The 25,547-nt window shown below is 34.2% G+C and overlaps 1 protein-coding gene across 1 annotated transcript in view; it reads left to right on the top strand.

Annotated features, from left to right (window-relative positions):
- Positions 1-25,547, top strand: part of LOC148953977 (uncharacterized) — a 136,865-nt gene that overhangs the window by 80,682 nt on the left and 30,636 nt on the right. The window contains exons 4-5 of the mRNA XM_089086058.1: positions 4,817-4,893; positions 8,044-8,130. Coding sequence (XP_088942184.1) covers positions 4,817-4,893; positions 8,044-8,130 — 164 coding nt within the window. The remainder of the gene's footprint in view (positions 1-4,816; positions 4,894-8,043; positions 8,131-25,547) is intronic.

The raw sequence follows: 25,547 nt of genomic DNA, 5'->3' as shown, positions 1-25,547 counted from the left end.
ATAGTCGAAAATAATTGGAGGGTAACTAGCCCCCCTCACACGCCCTCTACTTCCCCGAACACATTCAATAAAAATTTTGAGATATCTATTTTGTTCCACGTAGTTGAAAGTCCAGGAAATTAGGTCTTTGATGATGACAACCCCCAGCCCTCAGGGTAAGGGTTTTAAGTTATTCCCTAGGGGCATATAAGGTTTTTATAGAAAGGGTTGTCGTAGAAACTTCAAAAAGGGCTCATTCGATTGGCAATTAAAAGGGCTAGTGCCCCTTTTTAATAGTAGAAAGTGATTGGAGGGCAACTAACTCCTCTTTCATGCCCACCATTTCCTCAAACATATCCAATAAAAATTTTGAGAAAACCATTTTTTTTAACGTAGTTCAAAGTTCTGGAAATTATGTCTTTGAGCATGAAAACCCCCCCCCCCCACAGCCCACAGGGCTAAGGTTGTAAGTTATGACCTGGGGGCATATAAAGTTTTATAGAAAGCTTTGTTGTAGAAACTTCTAAAAGGGCTCATTTGATTTGAAATTGAAATGGCTAGTGCCGTTTTTAATAATGAAAGTGATTGGAGGGTAACTAACCCCCCTCTCATGCCAACCATTTCCTCAAACACATCCAATCAAAATTCTGATATAGGTATTTTGTTCAACGTAGTTTAAAGTTCTGTAAATTAGTTCTCTGAGGATTAACCCCCTCCCTCCCACAACCCTCAGGGCAAGGGTTGTAAGTTATGTCCTGGGGGTATATAAGGGTCTATAGAACGTATTGTCGTAGAAACTTCAAAAAGGGCTCATCTGATTGGAAATTGAAAGGGCTAGTGCCCAGTTTAATAGTCGAAAATAATTGGAGGGTAACTAACCCCACACTCACGCCCACCACTTCCCCGAACACATTCAATAAAAATTTTGAGATAGTCATTTTGTTCGACGTAGTTGAAAGGTCCGAAAATTATGTCTTTGAGGATGACCAACCCCCCACAGCCCCTTGTGCAAAGGTTGTAACTTATGCCCTGGGGGCATATAAGGTTTTTCACAGAAAATGTTGTCGTAGAAACTTCAAAAAAGGCTCATTCAATTGGAAATCGAGAGGGCTAGTGCCCTTATTAATATTCAAAAATGATCGGAGGGCGAATGCCCCCCACGCCCGTCATTTCCCCAAACACTTCCGATCAAAATTTTGATATAGTCATTTTGTTCAACGTAGTTGAAAGGTCTGGAAATTATGTTTTTAAGGATGACAACCCAAATCGTCTTAGCCTCAGGACAAGGGTCAAAAGTTATGCCCTTGGTGCATATAAGTTTTGATAGAAAGTTTTGTCGTAGAAGCTTCAAAAAGGGCTCATTTGATTGGAAATTGAGAGGACTAGTGCCTTTTTTATTAGTTGGAAGTGATCAGAGTTCAAATGCCCCCCACGCCCATCATTTCACCAAACAATCCAAATCAAAATTTTGAGATAACCATTTTGTTCAACATATTTGAAAGGTCTGGAAATTATGTCTTTGAGGATACAAAATCTCCCCAGTCCTTAGGGCAAGGGTTTTAAGTTATGCTCTGGGAGCATATAAGGTTTTTATAGAAAGCATAGTCATATAAATTTCGGATGGGGTTCATTGAATTGGTAATCAGACGCTCTATTGCTCTTTTTAAGAGTCAAAGTGATCGGAGGGCAGATATCCCCCCCCCCCCGATACACACGTCATTTTGTCCCGGGATGCATCTAATAGAAATTTTGAGATAGTCATTCTATTTAAAATAGTCTAAATATCATAAAACAAGGCTTTTCGGGTTGAAACAAACCCCAGAGAATAGGGGCAAGGTTTGTTATGCCCAGGGTTTATTTATGTTTTTTATGGAAGGAATTGTTGTTTAACTTTAGAAGAGGCTCAGTTATTTTCCCTAAAAAAGACTATGTCAATGTAAAAGGAACAGAAATTATTTTAAAAAAAATTTCCACAAAGTAAGTTTTTCAAAAAAAGTTAACAACTCAATTAAATAAAAAATGAAGAAAAAACAATCAAATAATCTACCAAGCATACAACTACCACAAACCAGTATCAATAAATAAATGAAACCCAAAACAAACAGAAATTAATATAAGTAGGGTTCTAAGCCCCTACGCTTTCTAAAAGCCAGAATATAATTTGTACTTTACTGAAAAAGTTCTTTCAAATGTTTTCATTTTTATAACTTTAAGAAATCAGAAATTAATTAAGATTTTAAGGAATAAATATCAGCATATGTATATTAAACTGACAATGCACATTTTTTCAGTAAAGTAAAAATTATATTAAGGCTTTTCGAAAGCATAAAGGTTTAGAACCCTATTCATATTAATTTCTGCTGGTTTTGAGTTTGACTGTATTTTTTTGGTTTAATGGAGTTCTTTACTTTTTTGAAAACTTGTTTTGTGCAAAAAAATTTTTTAAATTAATTTTTGAAATGTAGAAGTCAAACATGCATACCTTTTCTCATTAACATATACTACATCTAAACAGTGAACAAATTGCCTACAGCCCTGGGGCCTCGAGGGGGGGGGATTGACATCCCCAAACGCATAATTACTGAACCTTCAAGAATGTTGAAAAAAAAAAGATATCTCAAAACTTTGTTTGGATGTTTGTGTTGGGAAACGATGGGGGTGGGGGGGGGGGCTGGTTGCTTTTGAATTACTTTTGACTCTTAAAAAGGGCACTATTGCTTCAAATTCCAAACCAAATGAGCGCCATCTGAAATTGATATGACCACCTATTCCATAAAAACCTTATATGCCCTTAGGATAGCCCCTGCTCCAGGGCTCAGGAGGTTTTTGTCAACGCTAGAGGCATTGTTATATGTTCTTTGGATAATTTTGAACAAAATGGCTATCTCAAAATTTCTATTGGATGCATTTCGGGAAAACATGACGTGGGGGGGTTGCTGCCCGCTGATCACTTTGACCCTTTAAAAGGCCACTAGAACTTCTGGTTACTAATTCAATGAGCCCGCTCCGAAATTTATACAACCACTCTTCCTATAAAAACCTTGTTTGCCCCCAGGGCATAACTTACAACCCTTTTCCTGAAGGCTATGGAGAGGAGGTTGTCACTCTCAAAGGCATAATTTCCAAACCTTTCAACTACGATGAACAAAGTGGCTATCTTAAGATTTGGATTGGATGTGTTTGGCGAAATGATGGGTGGGGGGGGGCTATTAGCCCTCCAATCACTTTCGACTATTAAAAAGAGCACTAGCCCTCTTAATTTCCAATCCAATGAGCCCTTTTTGAAGTTTCTACGACAACCCCTTCTATACGAAGTGCCCCGGTCTAAAACCGAAAAAAAAAAAAAAAAAGATGAATAATACATTGTGCCAACATCGTTCTTTACTTAGGCAGTGATATTGCGCTGCCTTTGATCGTTATCGAGTAGTTAAGACTTTGGATTTGAAAAAAGCTCGTTTTTGCAAAGATAGTAAACAACACTCTACGATTTTCTAGCACCACGCTACCAAATTTCCGTTTAGGGGGTTTTGATCAAGGTGCTTTCAGAGATATACTTTTATTTGATCTCCCACTGTTTTTGGAGGTTTTCAAGCTCTTTTTCAAAAATCCTTTAATTTTTTTCATCTTTGTTTTTACTTTTAAAATTAGCATGCTTAATAGTTCCCACTCCTAAATCAGTGTCCAAAGGTGATTATTTCAGAATTATAACTTATTTAAAACGAGTTTTTAATTTTTGATTAATATGGGCTGTTATTCGCTTTTTGCTAGGTTGAAGGTATTCCTGCAGTCATTTTGAAAACATATCTATAAATTATTGACAATATGTCTGACTTATGGTTCTTTCTTGAGGGGCTGTGGGCTAACAAGTGCGGTCACAAATCCCTGTTTGTTGGACCCTTTCGAATATTCAGAGAAAACAGCTATATCAAGATTTTCACTGTATATCTTAAGCGATGCTAATAAACCAGATGGTAGGAAAGTCAGATGACGGGAGCAGGTTGCCCTTCAAGCACTTTCGATGTTACCCTTCAAGCACTTTTCAAGTAAACACCTCCCAAGTTTGCGCAGCCACCCCTCCCAAACAACCTGGTCGGGGGAAAAATGATATATCGAAGACCCATGGTTCTTAACTAAGGCAATGCTGGTTTTGCCTCTAATGACTCGACTCAGAATAACCTCCATTTTTATCCAAGCAAACATATCTCAGATTGTCCATTCTGTTTAATGCAAGTGTTGTATGTTAAAGATGATTAGACCCTTAAAGGGGCACCTTTAAGCCTTGGCTGGAGCTATTATGTCAACAGTGTATACGCAGAAAAATGCCCTGACCTGTGCTTTGACAACAATCAAGGGCTAATCAAGGAACTTTTTGATAGCCTTATTCGTTGCAAATCCGTTCAGCATTTCTTGCACTAGAATTGGGGATTTCATTTTCAATCTATCTTATTTCTGTTCGTCTTAGATCTTGTTTTGTTTTTAAATGTGTTGTGAGAAAAGGGATCTTAAATTTGAAATTCTTTGTTGTTTAAACTATGTACTCTTCTTCCTAAATTAAATTACGGTACGTCAAAATATATTCACTGGCTTGTAATTATATTAAAATTTTTTAAACAACTTCCAGAATACTGTAATTGCTTGGAGGTGAAGAATTCGTTTTATTGAGATTTATTAAAAGCAACAGCTATATTCGTATATGGCTCTCTATTTATGACGTCGTAATTGGCATGCATTACGATGTGATATACTCTGTTACTAACTACAGATATGATGGTTAGTGTTTTGAATTTTATAAGCTTTCTTCCAGCGAAAAGGACTAATGTTTTTCCTTTTTTTTCAGCCTGCTCTCCAGTTTAAAGCCTCTAGAGAAGTTAGTCAGCTACTGGAAAGCATTTGTAATAGAAACGGTTACGCAAGGTAATTAGAAAAGTTATCGTCAATTATAAATTTTCTAGCCTTTATGGTAGATCTTTAACTTCCCTGAAATATTACTAATACTTTCTTATAGTTTGTATTTTTTTTTTAATTTCCCAAGAAGTTTTTTTTTGGCCAGCCTAGGGAGGGGGAAGGCACAAGATTAACTTATAAGCTCCTAGTTTCACTATCCAGACATTAAATTCAGTATTCTTTATTTAAAGGTATCTGTAATATCCTAAAAATAAAGTCTTTTACCCTGAGGTAAACCGCAAAACAAGAGAAAAGGTGCCATCACCCCAAGTTTCCAGCCCAAACCACGTGTCTTAGATTTTCAGTCACCACTGCAAAATAGGATATCTTTCGAGAAAACCCGTATCAAGGAGGCACACTTGTGCCTCTATAAAGAGGCGACCCACCACAATGTTAAGCGATTTCAGGTCCTAGAGGTCGCAGAGAGACGGCGGTAATCGCATTTTGTAGCCCAAGCTCAAACTAAGAAACTTGCAAAATTTCATCCTCCTCCGACTTTATCTTCATGGGGTAAACTGGGCCGGAAGTTTCGACCCTCCCACCACAACCCCCCTTTAACGTTGTCCGATTGGGCTGAAATTTAGAGGTTAAGTTTTCCTTGGGCCCAGGAGCTTATCCTCGAAATTTCAGCTCAATCCGATTACTTCTTCCCTGTTTTCAAAAAAAACAAATATAGCCACTTAAAATTCTTTTTTTTTTCTTAGCCACGCCTACAGGCCACAGTTGGCAACGGATCCGGTTGAATGAGGACTCATTCGAAGCAGAATTCGACCTGTTAGGGCCTTTTGATATTTTCAGACCGAAAAAATTATCCCCCGAATTTACATTAACGAAAAACCTCGTTTTCCTATAATAGCCCATGTTAATTTTTCCCACCACAACCCCCCTTTAACGGATAAGCTTTCCTGGGGATAATTTAGAGGATAAGCTTTCCTGGGGCCTGGAAGCTTATCCACGAAATTTCAGCTCAATATGATCACTCCTTCCCTGTTTTCCAAAAATCGAATATAAAGTTTCGTGGGAATTTGCTTGCGTCGAAAATAGTTTCCATTTACTAAAAAATAATTACAATTGTGTCTGTTTAGTACAGCGGTTGATATTCTAGACTGTCAGGCGGAAAACCCGGGTTCGAATCACCGTCAGAGCAAATTTTTTATATACTGAATTTAAACTTAAAAAAGAAACTCAATTTCTTTTTTAAATTATTTGAAAAAAATTACGTTTTCTAAAGAGTTAAAGAGGCTGAGTTGCAAGGTCAACCCTTAAAACGTACAGGGATTAGGAGGCACAGTTGGGAGGCTGTTAAAGAGGCTGAGTCACAAGTTCGAACCTTAAAACGTACAGGGATTAGGAGGCACCCTGTACGACGTGATTTGAGTATTCAGGAATTAAAAGCCTTAAAACAAGAATGTTCAAGAGCGGGGGGTTTACTCGCTCTTTACGCTAAAGTTTTTATTGTTTAAAAAAAGAGATATGAGAAAGTCAAACTTTAGCGTAAAGAGCGAGGCGTTGAGGAGGGCACAGCCCCTTTCATATACGGAATAATTTCTGCTCGTTTTAAGATTTAATGTCGCTCCTTACTTTCAGTTTAAAAAACTTTTTTTTTAAAGGCTGCGAAAGCGGGGGTTTGGGGGGTGGCAGCCCCCCAACTGTGCCTCCTAGTCCCTGTACGTTTTAAGGTTCGACCTTGTAACTCAGCCTCTTTAACTCTTTAGAAAACGTAGTTTTTTTCAAATAATTTATTTAAAGGTCCGTTGGAAAATGAAAATCTACAAAGGAAAATATAATCAGAAATTTATAAGGAGTTCCATCAGATTCAGCATATCAGAGAATCCTACTGTAGAGATTTCAAGCTCTTGCCTACAAAAGTTTGGAATTTTTTATTTTATGCCTAAAGAAAGATCCAAGATGTGTGTTTATTTGTTTTTTCCCCTGGCATGGTCGTATCAAACCAATGTTTCTAGAAGATCAGGAGAGGTTTCATTCGAACGGAAATTCAAAGCTCTATTATCCTTTTAAGTGACCAAAAGGATTAAAGGGAAACTAGCCCCCTTCCCAAAGCTCTTTTTCTCCAAAGACATCCGATAAAAATTTTGATATACCCATTTGGTTCAGAACAGACGAAAGACCCATTAACTATGCCTCTGGGGATGACATGACCCCTACATTCCCCTAGGAAAACACTGTAAGTTATGCAATTCGCTCTTAGTTTACTTACAGTGTGTGTTATTTGAAAATATACCAAAAAATTTCGGGTGGGAGGAGGAATTTTCTGCAGAGAGAAGATATTTCATTAGGAGAATTTTCTGGAGAAGTTTTCCATGAAGCTTCATGCTTCATGGCTGGCATGATTTGAAAAACGACCAGAAATTAAATAATAGAAAAACGAGCTTTTTCAACCGACAGTAAGGAGAAAGAATAAAACTAAAAACGAACAGAGATTATTTTGAACAAGAGGAAGGCTGCCTTCAATCCCTCGCTCTTTACACTAAAGGTTTTTACTGCTTTCAAAAAAAAACTTCTCATCCTAACTTAACAGCACTTGTGTTTCAGCACTGGTTCTTAAAGAATTTTGACAAAAAGTCAAACTTTAGCGCAAAGAGTGAGGGATTGAGGAGGGATCAGCCCTCCTCATTAGGAGATAATTTCTGTTCTTTTTAAATTTAATGTTATTTTTTGGTTCCAATAACTTGGATCCAAAAAATAAACTTGAATTTTCTACAAAAAAAAGGTTTCGCCTAATCTGTAAAAGACGAAATTATTTACTCGTCGCTGGAACGAAATTACACAAGGTTGCACCGCTATATTTCATTGGAAACTTTAAGCTTGCTAGCCTTAGATGTTGGTTCCTAACCGTGATGCATGCTCATCTATATCTCGATTTTGTCTAACAAGACTTAGTAAGAAGTAGATAAAACTAAATAAAATCTTAATGTTGTTGTTTGTGCAGTTTACTTAGGCCGGGAAAGAAAAAGAATGTTTGCCACGGCTTGACCGTACAGGCCGTGCATGACTTAATGACGCATAAGATTTATAGTGCTAGTAGCAATAGCAGTTTTCCCTGTGGAAAGACATACGGTACTGTATATTATTTAATTATAATTGTATGATTATTTTCAGGATGAGATCGAGGTCTATGTCTGCATTTGATCTTCGTTCACCGTCTTCTTTTTTTGACGAATCTAGTAGTTCACCATCAGAATCTAGGTACATTTGTTTTACTGTTTTAATTTTTTATACGACGTTAAAAATCAGACTCTTTAGATGCTGTCAAGGTAAATACGCTGAATACCTTTAACAGTCGATTTTCAAATTTTTATGAAAGCTTCGATTAAAAAATAAAGACTAGTGTCTAAATTAAAATGGGGAATTTCACTTTTGCATGGGGATTTTTAAAAGTTTCTCTAAAAAGATTTTCTTTCGTGGCTCAATGCAGTAAGATGCAGGAACCGCTAAGCTTAGAACTATATTTTTAAATTCCCCAGACTTAAAAAATCAAACCACCGTAGCTGGGAAATCATTTTGATAAAAGTGTTAGCATGGAAAATAACAGTGAAATTTAACTAATGCTAAGGGTTTGACCAGTACTCAGCTGGCGATATAAATGATGTTGCTTCTTCTTCTTCTTCTTCTATTTAACAGAAGGCGGGCTTTTCAGTAATACTATTTAGCCCTTTTTCTTTTGCTTCACTCTGTGGGCCACAGAGCTACTGGCTTGATTGCCTCTTGATTATTAGATATTTTCAGATATCTTTCAGTAGATCTTTCGACTCTAGGAGGTCAATTCTAAGATGGGATTCGTTAAACTATCTGCTGTGTTTATCGGTCCAATTGACTAGGAACTTGCACGGTAGAGCGATTTTTCGGTGTTTGAAGCAATTTAGTAGTTTAAAATGAAAGGTCTTTTTCGCAAATGTCATCTTGTTACATTCAAATAGATTATGATTAATTGTTTCATTATTCATATTAGAATGCCTGCAAAGAGGGGACAGGGGAATTGAACCACTTGAATCAGAAAACTTATACGAGAATGCAAGAAAATTTAGTCCATTTGTTCCAGAACGAATTCTATGATAAATTTTAGAAAGATACTTATTGGGAAAGGGGGAAAGGATAGGATTAATCTTATTAAAATTAATATCTGATAGCCTCCATCGGTAAATATCTCTAATCGGGATTGATCTCCCACTTGGCTGGTCAATATCTATAGCATTTTTTGCTATTTCATCAACCTAATGATTACCACTTATGCCAAAGTGGCTAGGAATATACTGAAAATAAGTTCTTATGCCACTTGAAGCAAGATTATCTATAATACTGAGACAATGATAAGTGTCAATGTCCAACTTATACTGAGGAGCTGAGGCCAGCAACTCAAGGCTTGATAAAGAGTCGGAATATACAATAATATTATTTGAATTTGCAATGAAAGGTTGGTTTTCCTTAAGGTGTTCTAATGCCATGATTATGGCATTTAACTCAGCAGACATTATAGATAAACTATTATATAATCTCTCGCCCATTGCAATTTTCAGGTGTGGAAGGAAAGCGCCACTTGCTACGTTCTCATTCATTTTTGACCTATCGACCAATATTTGGAAGTGATTTTTATTGGTATTTGTTTTAAGTTCAGCAAATTTTTTCTGGACAAAAGAAATGGTGGTTAAATCTTTATTCCACTTTGAGAAATCAGCATTTTTTCTGGGACTTGACCAATTCCATGGAGGGAATTGGGGGAAAGTGGGTTCAATAGACTTTGCTGGTACGGGGAACTTCTTCTGAATATTGCCATACTCATCTGCTATGCCTCAATACATGACTGGATTTCTTAATCAGTTATGGAGGGTGAGTGAACTGTTTGATTCAAATCTTGTAAGATATTTTGTAAAAAGAAAGCTTTGTCTTTCCCTGATTGATGACGATTCTCGTTTCATACGTAGACATTTTGTGTTTTTCGATTTTCTAAGACCGAATATGAGGCGTATTATATCATTTTGTGTTGTTTAATTTTTTTTCATCAGGGCCTTTGCACATGCACCATAGACGATGAGCCCATAGTCAATATGGGGTCTTATATGTAATTTATAAAACTGGAGTAAGGTTTTCTCCTTACAGCCCCGGGGTGTAGAAAGAAGTCTTTTTAGTATAATTGTTTTTCTATAGCATTTTTTTATTGTGTTTGAAATGTGGAGATAAAAATTAATATTTTGGTAAAATGTGAGACATATAAATTCAATATGATTATAATTTGGAATAGGGGTTTCGTTTAGAGTCTGTTTTGCAATGACGTGTTCTCGATTTCGATAAAATTAAATTATTTTCTGACTTGTAAGTACTATAGTTAAATTTGAATATTGGAAGAATTTTTCAAATTGGAAAAGTGACTTTTGCAGATTTGACTGTGCTATCTCAAAGGTGTTGCCAAATCGTCAGCATATTGTAGATTCGTGTGGGGTAGGTTCATGTCCCAGAGATATAGGGCAAAGAGGAGGCAACTGAGGACTACTCCCTGAGGTAGGCCTTTGGTTATTGTCTTTTGGGGAGAAGAGGCTGAACCAACACAAACAATGAAACTTTGCACTTCTATGAAGGATTTTATAAAAGATACAAGCTTGGGGGGTAGTCCGAGGTGTGCAAGTTTGTTTAAAAGGATTTGGTGGCTCACATTGTCATATGCCCCTTCAAAATCTAGGAAAGCTGCAACTAGGACATTATTTTTTGAAAATGATTCATTTATTGCATTTGTTAGCAAAATGAAAGCATCTGTTGAGGAGTGGTGTTTCCTGAATCCAGTTTGAGTCTGAGGGATCATATTATTTTTTTCAACAAACCAGAGGAGTCTGTAATATATTTTTTTCTCCATTATTTTCCCCATCACAGGAGTAATCATTATGGGCCTATAGGACTCAGGGTTATCTTTGGGTTTATTTTTCTTTAGGATTGGTAGGAGGGACGAACATTTCCATATATTGGGGAACATAGGAGATGCCCAAGCGTGATTATAACAATTTAGCAGTTCTTGTTAGTATGAAGGGGTGAGATTCTTTATCCATGTAGGGTGTATATTGTCATAGCTACCGCTAGTTTTGGTCCTAATATGATGTATTGCATTATTCATTTCCTGGATTGAAAATGGACTAGTTATATACTTGGATCCTGGGCGTGGTTGGTAACTTGGGTTCATAGGAATTGGGGACATTTTGCTTCGATTATTTGATGTTAGCTTATTAACAAAAAGAGTTAAAAATAGCTTAGCTTTTTTTATAATTGGTATTATTATGTATAAGCTCATACAGGAGTGGGTTGGGGGAAGTCTTTTTCCCTCAGATGTGGCTTATGACTTTATGTATAATTGGCTCATGTGTTTCTCTGGAGAGATTATTTGCAAAATTATTCCAGTATTTATATTTAGCATCTATTATAGTCCTTTTTAGATTAGATTCTGCTTGTAATTTTTTTAAATATATATTAGGTGATGGTTTTTTTATGAATTCTGTCCTATGTGCCTTTTTTATTCTCTATTTATTTTGGCACTCATTTGTCGACCATGCTTTAGAAATGTGTTTAGGGAAGGTTTTCTTGGGTGTTGTCCTGGGGATAGCATGATTAGCTGTATTTATTAGTAAAGATGTCAAGACTTCAGCATGTGTGTCAACTGTTGTGTTTGAAATGCATGAATTTTGAGTGAAACTTGTAATTCATCATTTAGCTTATTTTGGAACATAGACCAATTTGCTTTAGTGTTGATATATTTGGAGGTATGTGATAGAGATTCAGCAGGTTCATTTAGGGAACAAACTATAACAAAGTGGTCAGTACATGGACTATCAATTTTATTTATATAAATTTTATTCAAAATATTTAATGACACAATTTGTAGGTCAATTGTGGAGAATCTGCCACTTTTGGGGTTGAAATATGTATTCAGGTTTGGAGGGGTAGCAACAGCTAATTCATTATTATTTGAAGTCATATGCTCAATCAATTTACCAGCTTTATTTGCTGGTTTATTCCCCCACAAAAGGCTGTGGGCATTGAAATCTCCACAAATAATGATATTTTTTAACATATTAGAATTATTTATATAATTAAAGAAATCCATGCCATCTGTAGTTTGGACATTAGGATTATAAAAGCTTATTATGTAGGTTTTTGTATTATTCAGCCAAACACTGATACCAATTGCATCAACATCATTTGCAAAATCTGGAAAATTGATGCCAAATAATTTTATATTATTTTTAACTAATAAAGCTACTCCACCTCCTTTTCTCTCTGATGATCTATCCTTTCTCAGGATAGTATATCCCAGAGACTTAATTTGTTGATTTTGGGTTAAATGAGTTTCCTGGAGGCAAGCAATATTAATGGAATTATTATTCATAAAAGATATTAGTTCATTTAGCTTATTTTCTGTGAGTGATCTTACGTTCCACTGGAGTATTGATATGTGTTGTGATGTTCATATGACTGTGTATCAATGTTTAGCTTCGTTAAAAGTAAAGCAAGATCTTTTTTCTGCTTGAATAAGCATATCATCACGGATGTAGATTTTTGCCAATTCTGCAATGATTTTTGTTTTCTATAGTTGATGTATGTTCATGGCCTGAACTGCATTATAGTTTAGAATGAATAAGTATATATTTGGGAATTGCATGTTTGGTTGTGCATCCCGTTTGTCAGTTAAGAGATTAATTCCTAGTAGTTTTTCTGGTTTGTTTTTTCTTGGGAGGGGGGGCCAGGCTGACCTCATCTCACCGGACAAGGAGGATTGTTGACTTGGTGATTCCTTCTGATAGGGATGTGAGCTAGGGGGCTTAGAGGATGGTGTTTTATGCGGGGTACTTGATGTATTGGGGGCGTTTGACTTGAGGGTTTTGGTTGGTTTCATTACTGGCTTTATTTGGTACTGTTTGGCAGAATTTGCTTTCATTGCTGCAAAGGGGCATGGGATGGCCTTCTCTGTTGCTATTTGGAGTGTTAGTGCTCTTTTCTTATATGCAGGGCATAGTGATTTATTGGTAGATTCATGTGGGCCTTTGCAATTGATGCATGTAGGCTGAGTGTTGTTGCAAGTTGTCAACTCTTTAGGATGGAATGACTTACAATTACTACACTCTAGAAGAATTTCATTGCATTTGTTTGTTGTGTGTCCCAGTTTGAGACACTTCTGACACTGGATAGGCTTTGGTTTGTATTCCTTGTGTGGTTTCGTTTGCCCAAATAGGAATAACTTTTCTGGAATGTTAATTTTTTCCTTCAGTGTAAATAAGAAGGATCGACTTGTTTTTAGGCCATTAGAGTTAGGTTTACCAAGTTGGGTAACATCTTCAACTGGGATTTTGTTTCCAGCCCTATCTGAGAGCCCTTCTTTTAACTCCTGAATAAGTATTTCTGGTGGAACGTTACAAACTATCATTTTTGTTGGGAATGGTTTTGGGTTCCATTGAAATGCATTAAATGGGGTATTCAGAAGGGACTTTAGGTTTATTGTCGTGTCTGCTAATTTCTCATCTTAGGCGGCTATTAGCAGAGATACATCACGGTGAATATTAAGAGAGAACATTGATTTTAGCCATTTAAACAATGCAACTATTATTGAAGTAATCATTTTTATTTCAAAGGGGGTAATACGATAAATTTCAAGGTAAATTCCTAAGTTTTGGGAGGGAGGGTCTTGTTTAGGGAAAGGGGAGATGATTCTGATAGTAGATATTTTTTTCTTTTTTTTGAAGCTTCAAGAAAGCACCTCTTGAAAGCCATAATTATCAATTATAGCGACATTGGCCCCTACACTGATCATTGTCCTATTCTCAGAATTGGAGCTATCATGTCAACTTTGAGATAGTGTGCTTGACCAGCCAGGATGAGTATCAGTTTCACTGGTATTTGGGGTGGGATCTGGGGGGACTTTTTTTTTGGAGGACTTCTAATCATTGTCTATTGAAAAAAGCTTTAAACTAAAACAAAACTAAAACAAGAAAGGATAATACAATGATAACAAACCGTCTGCACTGTACTATGGGGAAAATCTCAGGATGAAAAGAAACACCACAGTATGGCCCTGAGGATGATTTGAGCAGGATTGGTTCGGTACAACTACTAATTAATTGAGATAATAGTTCACCAGAAATTTATTTTAAATTTCTTAAAATGTTGCTGCTGCTGTTGTAATTTTAGCAATTTTTGAGCAATGTTTATCGGGTAACGGAAAACTCGCAAGCTTCTTCTTCTTTTTAAAAGTGTAATCTTGAAATTGCATCTGCAAACAATGTAGACCTGAAAATAAAAGATCCTTTTAAATTCAATTGCGTTTTTTCTTTTTTTTTGCCAATTCCTGACTCGGTGCAAAAATAAGCTAAGTCCGAGCTGTATGTTGACTCAAAGCGAAAACGGGCTAAGTCCAGATTTGAAGAAAAAAACAAGTCCTTGATCAGAACCAAAACTAGCCAACCTCTACTTTGATCAAACAGTTCGTGATAACGAACTGTAAGTAAGGAGTGACCCGGCTCAATGGTAACCGAAACTCTAAAAAACGGAATTTTGATACCAATAGATACATCAAAAGAATCAAATTTTAATTCTGATTTCAAATATATAAGTTTCATCAAGCTTAATCTTACCCATCAAAAGTTACGCGCCTGAGAAAATTTGGCTGATTTTCGAAAAAAGCGGAAAAGACCCCCTAAAAGCTATAGAACCTTAATGAAAATCACACCATCATATTCAGCGTATCAGAGAACCCTATTGCATAGGTTTTAAGCTCCTATCTACAAAAATGGGGAATTTTCAATTTTTTGCCAGAAGAAAGATCACGGATACGTGTTCATTTTTTTTTTTTTTTTTTTTTTTTTTTCCAGCGGTGATCATATCGACCCAGTGGTCCTAGAATATCATGGGAGGACTCATTGGAACGGAGATTAAAAGTTCTAGTGCCCTTTTTAAGTGACCAAAAAATGGAGGGCAACTAGGCCCCCTCCCACGCTCATTTTTTTCCCAAAGTCACCCGATCAAAATTTTGAGATAGCCATTTTGTTCAACATGGTCGAAAATATTATAACCATGTCTTTTAGGATGACTTAATCCCTCGAAGCCCCCAGGGGGAGGGCTGAAAGTTATGAACTTTACCCAATGTTAACATATGAGTATAGTCCTAGGAACCATTTCTACGACTTTATGTTCCTTCCGGTTTTTCTGGTAGTCCTATTCTACAGGTCATTACACCTTTGCCAAGAGGAACGAGTATAACTTGATTGGTGATTAGGATTTGAATAAAAGGACAGTTTTTTTTTCTTGTTTAGCATTTGCAAAAAAGGGGTAATTAGTGAGTGGAAAATTTTTTAATGCTTTTACAATCGGAGATGTTTGATTAACCTTTGCAAAAAAAAGGGGTAATGGGATTTGTGAATTGGAGGAGATTGGCTGAAAAGTATTTTGAGAGAGTTGAGTTGCACGAGGGTTGACTTGCACGAGGGTTCAGTTACATACGGATTCAGTTACACGGGGATTAGTTAAATGGGGTCGAGTAGCACGGAGTTGAGAGACTCAGTTGCCTAATTCCGTGTGATTTTTCTTTACTTGATGGTCATTAAAAACGAAATTTTTGTGTTAAATAAGTAGTTTTTGTATCTTTTAAAAGAGCTTTAAGGGGTTTGAGAGACTCAGTTGCCTGATTCCGTGTGGTTTTTCTTCACATGTTGGTCATTAAAAACGAAATTTTTGTGTTAAATAAGTAGTTTTTGTATATTTTAAAAGAGCTTTAAGGGGCTTGAGAGACTCAGTTGCCTGATTCCGTGTGGTTTTTCATCACGTGATTGTCAATAAAAACTAAATATGTTTGTTAAATAATTAGTTTTTGTATATTTTAAAAGAGCTTTACGGGGATTGATAGACTCAGTAGCCTAATTCCGTGTGATTTTTAATAAATTGATTCTAAAAAAAAAAGAAAAATTTCTGTTATATAAGAAGTAGTTATATATATTAAAAGAGCTTTACAGGGTTTGAGAGACTCAGTTGCCTAATTCCGTGTGGTTTTTTTCTTCACTTGGTGGTCATTAAAAACGAAATTTTTGTGTTAAATAAGTAGTTTTTGTATCTTTTAAAAGAGCTTTACAGGGTTTGAGAGACTCAGTTGCCTGATTCCGTGTGGTTTTTCTTCACTTGCTGGTCAATAAAAACGAAGTTTTTGTGGTAAATAAGTAGTTTTTTTATCTTTTAAAATAGCTTTACAGGGTTTGAGAGACTCAGTTGCCTGATTCCGTGTGGTTTTTCTTCACTTGGCGGTCATTAAAAACGATAATTTTTGTGTTAAATAAGTAGTTTTTGTATCTTTTAAAAGAGCTTTACAGGGTTTGAGAGACTCAGTTGCCTAATGTCGTGTGGTTTTTCTTCACTTGGTGGTCATTAAAAACGAAAGTTTTGTGTTAAATAAGTAGTTTTTGTATATTTTAATAGAGCTTTAGAGGGTTTGAGAGACTCAGTTGCCTAATTCCGTGTGGTTTTTCTTCACTTGGTGGTCATTAAAAACGAAATTTTTGTGTTAAATAAGTAGTTTTTATATATTTTAAAAGAGCTTTACGGGGTTTGTGAGACTCAGTTGCCTAATTCCGCGTGGTTTTTCTTCACTTGGTTGTCATTAAAAACGAAATTTTTGTGTTAAATAAGTAGTTTTTGTATCTTTTAAAAGAGCTTTACAGGGTTTGAGAGACTCAGTTGCCTAATTCCGTGTGGTTTTTCTTCTATTGGCGGTAATTAAAAATGACATTTTTTTGTTAATTATGTAGTTTTTGTTTATATTAAAAGAGATTTACTGGGTTTGAGAGACTCGGTTGCCTAATTCCTTGCGGTTTTTCTTCACTTGGTTGTCATTAAAAACTAAATTTTTTTGTTAAATCAGTAGTTGTTGTATCTTTTAAAAGAGCTTTACAGGGTTTGAGAGACTTAGTTGCCTAATTCCGTGTTGTTTTTCTTCACTTGGTGGTCATTAAAAACGAAATTTTTGTGTTAAATAAGTAGTTTTTGTATCTTTTAAAAGAGCTTTACAGGGTTTTAGAGACTCCGTTGCCTGATTCAGTTTGTTTTGTATTCACTTGGTGGTAATTAAAATATAATTTTTTGTGTTAAATAAGTAGTTTTTGTATCTTTTAAAAGAGCTTTACAGGGTTTGAGAGACTCAGTTGCCTGATTCCGTGTGTTTTTTTTTTACTTGGTGGTCATTAAAAACGAAAGTTTTGTTTTAAATAAGTAGCTTTTGTATCTTTTAAAAGAGCTTTAAAGGATTTGAGAGACTCAGTTGCCTAATTCACTTTAGTTTTTCTTCACTTGGTGGTCATAAAAAACGAAAATTCTTTGTTAAATCAGTAGTTTTTGTATCTTTTAAAAGAGCTTTAGAGGGTTTGAGAGACTCAGTTGCCTAATTCCGTGTGGTTTTTCTTCACTTGGTGGTCATTAAAAACGAAATTTTTGTGTTAAATAAGTAGTTTTTGTATCTTTTAAAAGAGCTTTACGGGGTTGGAGAGACTCAGTTGCCTAATTCCGTGTGATTTTTCTTTACTTGGTGGTCGTTAAAATTTAAAAGTGTGAGAGCCATTCTTTGTTTTGTATCTTTTAAATGAGTTTTACGGGGATTGAGAGACTCAGTTGACTAATTCAGTTTGATTTTTATTTAATTTGTATTAAAAAAAATAGATATATATTGTTGATTGAAGACTTGTATCTATCTTTTAAAAGAGCTTTACGGGGGTTGAAAGACTCAGTTGCCGGATACCGTGTGGTTTTTCTTTACTTGATGGTCATTAAAAACGAAATTTTTGTGTTAAATTAGTATTTTTTGTATCTTTTAAAAACGAAATTTTTGTGTTAAATAAGTAGTTTTTTTTTATCTTTTAAAAGAGCTTTAAGGGGTTTGTTGGGACGTGTAGTTTGCTTTTAGGACTTTTCAGAGCTATGATTCTTAGTCTCTCATAGGCGGTTGTTGTCTGAAACTTCTAGTTTGGGATGAATAGTTTGCTGAGAAGTTAACTTTTAGTATTTTATGGTTTTATGTGCCTGAAATCATGAATTAGAATAGTTAATTAGCTGTTTTGCTTTTCAGACATAGTTTTTTTAGATGTTCATGGGTGTTGGGGTCCTGGAGGGTTTTATGACTCCTCCTCTCAAGGGATTCAGATGGTTTTACGACTCGGCCCCCTAGCCATAACTCCATTCAACCTTGAGCGAGGATATAAAAGTTTGATGAAGTATTTTTCTACTTAACAACTACATTAATAACTTCCAAGATGATAGGACAGTATGACACAGAATTTATCAGTTACCGAGAGTTCAATGACTCCTCCCCACAATGACTTCAGATGGTTTTAAGACTCATCTCACTAGTCATAACTCAGTTCAACCTTGAGCAAAGGTATAAAAGTTTGATGAAGTATTTCTCCACTTACCAACTACATTAATAACCTCCAAGATGATAGGACTGTATGACAATGAATTAATCAGTTTGAAAAAATCATCTTGCGGTGTTATATTCGAATGTGCTTTTTTTATTATTGTCTATAGATCTCGAAGAAATTGACTGTTATCATTGGTTAGTGAACTATAATTTGTTAGAGTATGATAAAAGCTTGTGGAGTACTACATTACGTTGTATAAACACACTGGGATTCTATGATAGAGTGATTACACCACTTAATAATACTGGTGAGGAACTGAGAAATGTCCAGGAGGAAGTCATTGAAATTTGCAGCTTTTTCGGAGTTGAAGCACTCTACGTAAAGGGCAATGTACCTACAGATAAAGTTTTAATTCAAAAGTGTGACCCTAGGATTCCACTTTTCAATCTAGAAGAGTTTAAGTGTCCTAAATTTGAAGGGGGTTATCACCGTCCTGAAGACGAGGTTAGGTTCTTCGCACAGTGGATACCTAAGAACATACCTGATCCTGATAAATCCATAAGACATGTTAAAAACTATTCTATATCATAGGACCATCGTTTGTGGATGTTTAAGAGTGAACTCTAAGTACTATTTTTATGTAAACATTTGTTGTTGTTTTTTTTTCTCAAAAAAAAATCTATTAATACATTTAAGCAATAAATATCTTTAAGCTTAACCCGTCCTTGTTCTTTAGAATAGTTCTATTGTAAGCAAGTAACAAACTCTTTCCTGAAGTCACCTCTTGGATACACAATGCAGAAACTTCATTTAAGAAACTATGAAAAAAATTGTAAGTAAGTAAGTAACAAATTCTTTCTTAAAGTCACCTCTTGGATACACAATACAGAAATTTTCATTAAAGAAATTATGAAAAAATTGTAAATAAGTAGCAAATTCTTTCTTGAATTCACCTGCTGGATAAACAAAGACATTACGTTCAAGAAATTATGACAAAATTCTAAGTAAGTAACAAACTCTTTATTGTTTACATGACTTAGATACACGATGTAGAAATTTAATTCAAGAAATTATGAAAAAATTCTCAGAAAGTAACAATTTCTTTCTTGAAGTCATCTCTTGGATACACAATATGGAAATTTCATTCAGGAAATTATGAAAATATTTTTAAGTAAGTAACAAACTCTTTATTGATTTCACCTCTTGGATATACAGTACAGATACTTCATTCAAGTAATTATGAAAAAATCGCAAGTAAGTAACTTTTTTTATCTTTATCACAAAGAATTTTCACTTAGCTAAATGATGTAGAAATTATTGAAAAATTCTCAGTAAGTAACAATTTCTTTCTTGAAGTCAACTCTTGGATACGCAATACGGAAATTTCATTCAAGAAATTATGAAAATATTTGTTAGTAAGTAAAAAACTCTTTATTGATTTCACCTCTTGGATATACAGTACAGATACTTCATTCAAGAAATTATGAAAAAAATCGCAAGTAAGTAACTTTTTTTTCTCCTTATCACAAAAAATTTTCACTTAGCAACATGATGTAGAAATTAAATTCAAGAAATTATTAAAAAATTCTCAGTAAGTAACAATTTCTTTCTTGAAGTCAACTCTTGGATACACAATTTCATTCAATAAATTATGAAAAAATTTTAACTAAGTAGCAAATTCTTTCTTGAATTCACATGCTTGATTAACCAAAATACATTTCGTTCAATAAATTATGAAAAGATTCAAGGTAAGTAACAAACTCTTTAATGTTTTCGCGAATTAGATATACTATCTATAAATTTAATTCAATAAATTAGGAAAAAAATTCCCAGTAAGTAACAATTTCTTTTTTGAAGTCAACTCTTGGATACGCAATACGAAAATTTCATTCAAGAAATTATGAAAATATTTGTAAGTAAGTAACAAACTCTTTATTGATTTCACCTCTTGGATATATAGTACAGATACTTCATTCAAAAAATTATGAAAAAATCGGAAGTAAGTAATTTTTTTTTTCTCTTTATCACAAACAATTTTCACTTACCTACACGATGTAGATATTTAATTCAAGAAATTATGAAAAAATTCTCAGTAAGTAACAATTTCTTTCTTGAAGTCAACTCTTGGATACACAATACGGAAATTTCATTTAAGAAATTATGAAAAAATTGTAAGCAAGTAACAAACTCTTTTGTAACAAACTCTTTCCTGAAGTCACCTCTTGGATACACAATGCAGAAACTTCATTTAAGAAACTATGAAAAAATCGTAAGTAAGTAACAAATTCTTTCTTGAAGTCACCTCATGGATACACAATACAGAAATTTCATTAAAGAAATTATGAAAAAATTGTAAGTAAGTAGCAAATTCTTTCTTGAATTCACCTGCCGGATAAACAAAAAGACATTTCGTTCAAGAAATTATGACAAAATTCTAAGTAAGTAACAAACTCTTAATTGTTTTCACGACTTAGATGTACGATGTAGAAATTTAATTCAAGAAATTATGATGAAATTCTCAGTAAGTAACAAACTCTTTTTTTTTTATTTCACCTCTTGGATATACAGTACAGATACTTCATTCAAGAAATTATGAAAAAAAAAATCGCAAGTAACTTTTTTCTCTCTTTATCACAAACAATTTTCACTTAGCTACACGATGTAGAAATTTAATTCAAGAAATTATGAAAAAATTCTCAGTAACCCCACCGGTTCCTACACATTGCAAAAAAGTGAGCTGTACGAAAACGTGCGCGCACGTAACCTCGTCTAAATTAACCTTAAAAGATGAAATAAAGCTATGTCGACTTTGCATGTCTCTCCTGATTGGTCCCTAAAAAACCAGTCTGGTTGAAAACGTGGAGTTTTCGTACTGCTCACTTTTAGCAATGTGTAGGAACCATTGGGGAATCCTCGCTCGTTTGGAAATGTTCCAAGTTTTCGTACTGCACACTTTTTGCAATGTGTAGGAACCAGTGGGGGGATCCCCACTCGTTTGGAAAGGTGCCAAGGAAAGGCATGCAAATAGCATGTAGTTTCAAAACGTGTTTATTACTTACTTACAAATATTTTCATAATTTCTTGAAGGAATTGTACTCTATGCTTGTCCCTGAGACACGATGTGGCTTCTCATTTTTCGATTATCAGGCAATTTTCTCAAGCTCTTTTCTCAAGGTCATAGCTTTTGACTGACAACACTAACATCAAAACTTAAACGGTCAGAAATAGAGGCTGGGCTGTTTCTAAAGATTTAGCTAAAAAACCAGTCTGGTTGAAAACGTGGAGTTTTCGTACAGCTCACTTTTTTGCAATGTGTAGGAACCGGTGGGGCTACTGAGAATTTTTTCATAATTTCTTGAATTAAATTTTTACATCGTGTAGGTAAGTGAAAATTGTTTGTCATAAAGAGAAAAAAAAAGTTACTTACTTGCGATTTTTTCATAATTTTTTGAATGAAGTATCTGTACTATATATCCAAGAGGTGAAATCAATAAAGAGTTTGTTACTTACTTACAAATATTTTCATAATTTCTTGAATGAAATCTCCGTATTGTGTATCCAAGAGTTGACTTCAAGAAAGAAATTGTTACTTACTGAGAATTTTTTTCATAATTTCTTGAATTTAATTTCTACATCGTATATCTAACTCATGAAAACAATAAAGAGTTTGTTAATTACTTAGAATTTTGTCATAATTTCTTGAACGAAATGTATTTTTGTTAATCCAACATGTGAATTCAAGACAGAATTTGCTATTTAGTTACAACTTTTTCATAATTTCTTGTATGAAATTGTGTATCCAAGAGTTGACTTCAAGAAAGAAATTGTTACTTACTGAGAATTTTTTAATAATTTCTTGAATTAAATTTCTACATCATGTAGCTAAGTGAAAATTGTTTGTGATAAAGAGAAAAAAAAGTTACTTACTTGTGATTTTTTTTTCATAATTTCTTGAATGAAGTATCTGTACTGTATATCCAAGAGGTGAAATCAATAAAGAGTTTGTTACTTACTCACAAATATTTTCATAATTTCTTGAATGAAATTTCCATATTGCGTATCCAAGAGTTGACTTAAAGAAAGAAATTGTTACTTACTGAGAATTTTTCAATAATTTCTACATCATTTAGCTAAGTGAAAATTGTTTGTGATAAAGAGAAAAAAAGTTACTTACTTGAGATTTTTTTCATTATTTCTTGAATGAAGTATCTGAACTGTATATACAAGAGGTGAAATCAATAAAGAGTTTGTTACTTACTTACATATATTTTCATAATTTCCTGAATGAAATTTCCATATTGTGTATCCAAGAGATGACTTAAAGAAATAAATGAATTTTTTCATAATTTCTTGAATTAAATTTCTACATCGTGTATTTAAGTCATGTAAACAATAAAGAGTTTGCTATTTACTTATAACTTTGTCATAATTTCTTGAACGAAATGTCTTAGTTTATCCAACAGGTGAATTCAATAAAGAATATGCTACTTATTTACAATTTTTTCATAATTTCTTTAAATGAAAATTTATGTATTGTGTATCCAAGAGGTGACTTTAAAAAAGAATTTGTTACTTACTTACTTACAATTTTTTTCATTGTTTCTTAAATGAAGTTTCTGCATTGTGTATCCAAGAGGTGACTTCAGGAAAGAGTTTGTTACTTGCTTACAATAGAACTATTCTAAATAACAAGGACGGGTTAAGCTTAAAGATATTTATTGCTTAAATGTATTAACAGATTTTTTTTTTTTTTGAGAAAAAAGAAAACAACAACAAATGTTTACATAAAAATAGTACTTAGAGTTCACTCTTAAACATCCAAAAACGATGGTCCCATGATATAGAATAGTTTTTAACATGTCTTATGGATTTATCACGATCAGGTATGTTCTTAGGTATCCACTGTGTGAAGAACCTAACCTCGTCTTCAGGACGGTGATAACCCCCCTCAAATTTAGGACACTTAAACTCTTCTAGATTGAAAAGTGGAATCCTAGGGTCACACTTTTGAATTAAAACTTTATCTGTAGGTACATTGCCCTTTACGTAGAGTGTTCCAACTCCGAAAAAGCTACAAATTTCACTGACTTCCTCCTGGACATTTCTCAGTTCCTGACCAGTATTATTAAGTGGTGTAATCACTCTATCATAGAATCCCAGTGTGTTTATACAAGGTAATGTAGTACTCCACAAGCTTTTATCATACTCAAACAGATTATAGTTCACTAACAAATGATAACAGTCAATTTCTTTGAGATCCATAGACAATAATAAAAAAGCAAATTCGAATATAACACCACAAGATGATTTTTTCAAACTGATAAATTCAGTGTAATACAGTCCTATCATCTTGGAGGCTATTAATGTAGTTATTAAGTAGAGAAATACTTCATCAAACTTTTATACCTTCGCTCAAGGTTGAACGGAGTTATGACTAGTGAGATGAGTCTTAAAACCATCTGAATTCATTGTGGGGAGGAGTCATTGAACTCTCGGTAACTGATAAATTCTGTGTCATACTTTCCTATCATCTTGGAAGTTATTAATGTAGTTGTTAAGTAGAAAAATACTTCATCAAACTTTTATATCCTCGCTCAAGGTTGAATGGAGTTATGGCTAGGGGGACGAGTCCTAAAACCATCTGAATTCATTGAGAGGAGGAGTCATAAGACCCTCCAGGAACCCAACACCCATGAACATCTAAAAAACTATGTTTGAAAATCTAAACAGCTAATTAACTATTCTAATTCATGATTTCAGGCACATAAAACCACAAAATACTAAAAGTTAACTTCTCAGCAAACTATTCATCCCAAACTAGAAGTTTCAGACAACAAACGCCTATGAGAGACTAAGAATCATGGCTCTGAAAAGTCCTAAAAGCAAACTACACATCCCAACAAACCCCTTAAAGCTCTTTTAAAAGATACAAAAAAACTACTTATTTAACACAAAAATTTCGTTTTAAAAAGATACAAAAACTACTTATTTAACACAAAAATTTCGTTTTTAATGACCATCAAGTAAAGAAAAACCACACGAAATCCGGCAACTGAGTCTCTCAACCCCCGTAAAGCTCTTTTAAAAGATACAAAAACTACTTATTTAACAAAAAAATTTCGTTTTTAATGACCACCACGTAAAGAAAAATCACACGGAATTAGGCAACTGAGTCTCTCTAACCCCGTAAAGCTTTTTTAAAAGATACAAAAACTACTTATTTAACACAAAAATTTCGTTTTTAACGACCTCCAAGTAAAGAAAAACCACACGGAATTAGGCAACTGAGTCTCTCCAACCCCGTAAAGCTCTTTTAAAAGATACAAAAACTACTTATTTAACACAAAAATTTCGTTTTTAATGACCACCAAGTGAAGAAAAACCAAACGGAATTAGGCAACTGAGTCTCTCAAACCCTGTAAAGCTCTTTTAAAATATACAAAAACTACTTATTTAACAAAAAATTGTCGTTATTAATTACAACCAAGAGAAGAACAAAAACACGGTATTAGGCAACTTAGTCTCTCAAACACTGTAAAGTTATTTTAAAATATACAAAAACTACTTATTTAACACAAATATTTCGTTTTTAATGACTACCAAGTGAAGAAAAACCACATGGAATTAGGCAACTGAGTCTCTCAAACCCTGTTAATCTCTTTTAAAAGATACAAAAACTACTTATTTAACACAAAAATTTATTTTTTAATGACCACCAAGTGAATAAAAACCAAACGGAATTAGTCAACTGAGTCTCTCAAACCCTGTAAATCTCTTTTAAAAGATACAAAAACTACTTATTTAACACAAAAATTTCTTTTTTAATGACCACCAAGTGAAGAAAAACCACACGGAATTAGGCAACTGAGTCTCTCAAACCCTGTAAAGCTCTTTTAAAATATACAAAAACTACTGATTTAACACAAACATTTCTTTTTTAATGACAACCAAGTGAAGAAAACCACACGGAATTAGGAAACTGAGTCTCTCAAACCCTGTAAAGCACTTTTAAAAGATACAAAACTACTTATTTAACACAAAAATTTCGTTTTTAATGACCACCAAGTGAAGAAAAACCACACGGAATTAGGCAACTGTGTCTCTCAAACCCTGTAAAGCTCTTTTAAAAGATACAAAAACTACTTATTTAACACAAAAATTTCGTTTTTAATGACTACCAAGTGAAGAAAAACCACACGGAATTAGGCAACTGAGTCTCTCAAACCCTGTAAAGCTCTT

Source organism: Artemia sp. Qi Xiang Cuo, chromosome 3 (assembly GCF_049724085.1).
Source record: "Artemia sp. Qi Xiang Cuo chromosome 3, ASM4972408v1, whole genome shotgun sequence".
Lineage (NCBI taxonomy): Eukaryota > Metazoa > Arthropoda > Branchiopoda > Anostraca > Artemiidae > Artemia > Artemia sp. Qi Xiang Cuo.
This window is presented reverse-complemented; position numbering and strand designations above follow the sequence as displayed.